This window comes from Kryptolebias marmoratus, linkage group LG16 (genome assembly GCF_001649575.2).
Source record: "Kryptolebias marmoratus isolate JLee-2015 linkage group LG16, ASM164957v2, whole genome shotgun sequence".
Classification (NCBI taxonomy): Eukaryota; Metazoa; Chordata; class Actinopteri; order Cyprinodontiformes; family Rivulidae; genus Kryptolebias; species Kryptolebias marmoratus.
In genome coordinates this window covers 26905128-26907576 of record NC_051445.1, presented here as the reverse complement: position 1 = coordinate 26907576, position 2449 = coordinate 26905128, and the positions used below count along the sequence as shown (strand labels likewise).

The following is a 2449-nucleotide window of genomic DNA, read 5'->3' as shown; positions in this document are numbered from 1 at the left end:
GGGGGGTTCTTTCCTGTGTGTGATCTCAGAGAGCTCGCTCGCGTTGCTTGGTTCCCGTTACGGGATTGACGTATAAGAATATGGCGGAGCATCACCCGGCTTCCGACAACAAACACAAATCCTCGCTGAACTCCACGGCGTCGTACTCTGGGAACGGGCGGAGCAGCACGGCGGCGGCGGAGAGAGACAGCACCGCTGCCGGGGCAGGAGGGCTGTCCGGCGGCCTGTCGCAGCCGGCCGGCTGGCAGTCCCTGCTGTCTTTCACCATCCTGTTCCTGGCCTGGCTGGCCGGCTTCAGCTCCAGGCTCTTTGCTGTCATCCGCTTCGAGAGCATCATCCACGAGTTCGACCCCTGGTAAGTGTGCTTCCTCCCCCATCACACCCAGCTGCCCCGGCTCAGATCCACTGCCTGCAGACACCAGGAAACCCATGAACCAAATGTCACGTTTAGAAGCTGGTGACACATCATCTCACGATGGACCAGAATCCACGAAGCTGATTAAAGGCCTCGCATTCCTTCAAGAAGTGCAGCTCACCCGCCGCTTTCCTTACCAGAGTTTTGGAGAAATGACCTGTTGGTCAAACTTTGAAAATAATGTTTGGCGCCATCTCACGCGCTATCACTCTGAAAAGTATGTGCTGGGACTGACTCTCAGCTACTGCCACAGCAAATTTCAGCTCAATATTTGTTAAACTGACTGAGTTACAGCCATTTTTGTGTTTGCTAATGCCAACATCTTGAATTGGATTGACTCCAAAGGTTAATCAGGACATCCAGTTATTACTTACTAAATGTTACATTAAAATCTGTCCAGTGGTTCACGAGATATTTTGCTAACAGTCAAACGGGGTTGACTCCAACAGGTAATGCTAAAGTTTTAAGCAAATATCTTGTACAAAGAATAGCACTCGGGATATGTCTTGTGAAAAACTCTCAGCTACTACCACAATAAATTTTAGCGTGATGTCTGGAAAGTCGACTGAATTAAACACACTTTTGTGTTTTCAAAGTTTGTTTGCGTGTGGTGGCCATGTTGAACTTGGTTGGCTCCAAAACTGTATCAGCTGTAGAGGTACATCAGCTGGTTCTTCCCTCAAAGGTTCATGAAAATCTGTCCACTCGTTCAAGAGATATTTCGCTAACAGACAGAGTTGACACCAAATAAGTAAAAATCTGGTCAGAATATGTTGGGAATAAGTCTCAGCTACTACCACATCAAACTTTACATCAGTATCTGTAAAACTGATTGAGTTACAGCCATTTCTGTTTTTTTTTTTTTTGTTTTTTTTAAAGGTCTTTTAGCTGCAACAGCCATCTTGAATCCGATTGACTCCAAAAGTCAATCGGTTATAGATGCACGTCAGAGGATTTCTTTCTTTGGGTTTCATTAAAATTCGACCCGTTGGATATTTTAGTAACAAGGTGATTAAAAAACACACAGAGCTGAAGGTGTTTGCCTTTAGTGTCATTTGAGTGTGTTGTTGTTGTTGTTCTGAATAAAATATATTATTGAAGCAGTGAGGAGGGAGGCAGGGAACAAGAACAATAATGCCTGCTTAATTTGACGTGGATCGATCCCAGAAACAGCAGCTGCTCAAGTCCCTTGAACACAGATTTTTTTTTTTTTTTTTAACTTTTACACACAGGTCACCTCTGATTTTGTTGGTTTTGCAGCAGCAGCAGCACTGATTACAGCTCTGTTATTTATTTCCATTCCCGCTTAAGAACTGGAGCACCCGGTTTCCTTACAGCAAACACGCTCTGCCTCCTGCTGCATAGGAAGCTGTGGACGCACAGTTCTGAGTTTACACACCCATCGCCCATGCTTCTTATTTTGCATTTTACTGTTGAATTTTAGAAGCCGCAGATATTGTCCCAGACAGTTAGCAAACTGAGGTAGCCGGGCCTTCCTGGTGGATGAAATGCTTGTAAAACCATCACATTGTCTGCTTTACAGTCCTCTTTGCCTCCACTCATTGGATCTACAGCCATTCACAACACACACTCCAAGTTCAACTCATTGAGTGCGATACTTGCTTAAAACTTTAGCTTTAGTTGTTAGTCAACCATAATTGACTGTTAACAAAGTATCATTAGATGCACGTAGGCCTGTCAGGATAACAAATTTTGCTGGATGATTAATTGTCTCAGAAAATATTGTGATAAACGATAATATCGTTTGTAGACTGTTTTAAACTAATGAAATGATAATATGATAGTGCAAGTTAGTGCTGGGCGATATAACGTACATATCGTGGGGACGATAGAAAAGTGTCTATCGTGATATATTTTCTTCTATCGTCTCTGTCGTTTCTATCATAATTGTATCAATGATTCATGTAAATATTTCATAACGTAGGCTACAACGAATGTATTAGTGTTGTCACTTTGCATACATTCAGTTTATATAAGTGATAAATAAGAAGAAAAAATAACTATTTTGCGAAG

General features: G+C 42.9%; 1 protein-coding gene across 1 annotated transcript in view; it reads left to right on the top strand.

Moving 5' to 3' along the window:
- Positions 1-80: 80 nt before the first annotated feature.
- Positions 81-2449, top strand: part of LOC108247747 (dolichyl-diphosphooligosaccharide--protein glycosyltransferase subunit STT3B-like) — an 82323-nt gene continuing 79954 nt past the window's right edge. Inside the window, exon 1 of the mRNA XM_017436107.3 lies at positions 81-355. Coding sequence (XP_017291596.1) covers positions 81-355 — 275 coding nt within the window. The remainder of the gene's footprint in view (positions 356-2449) is intronic.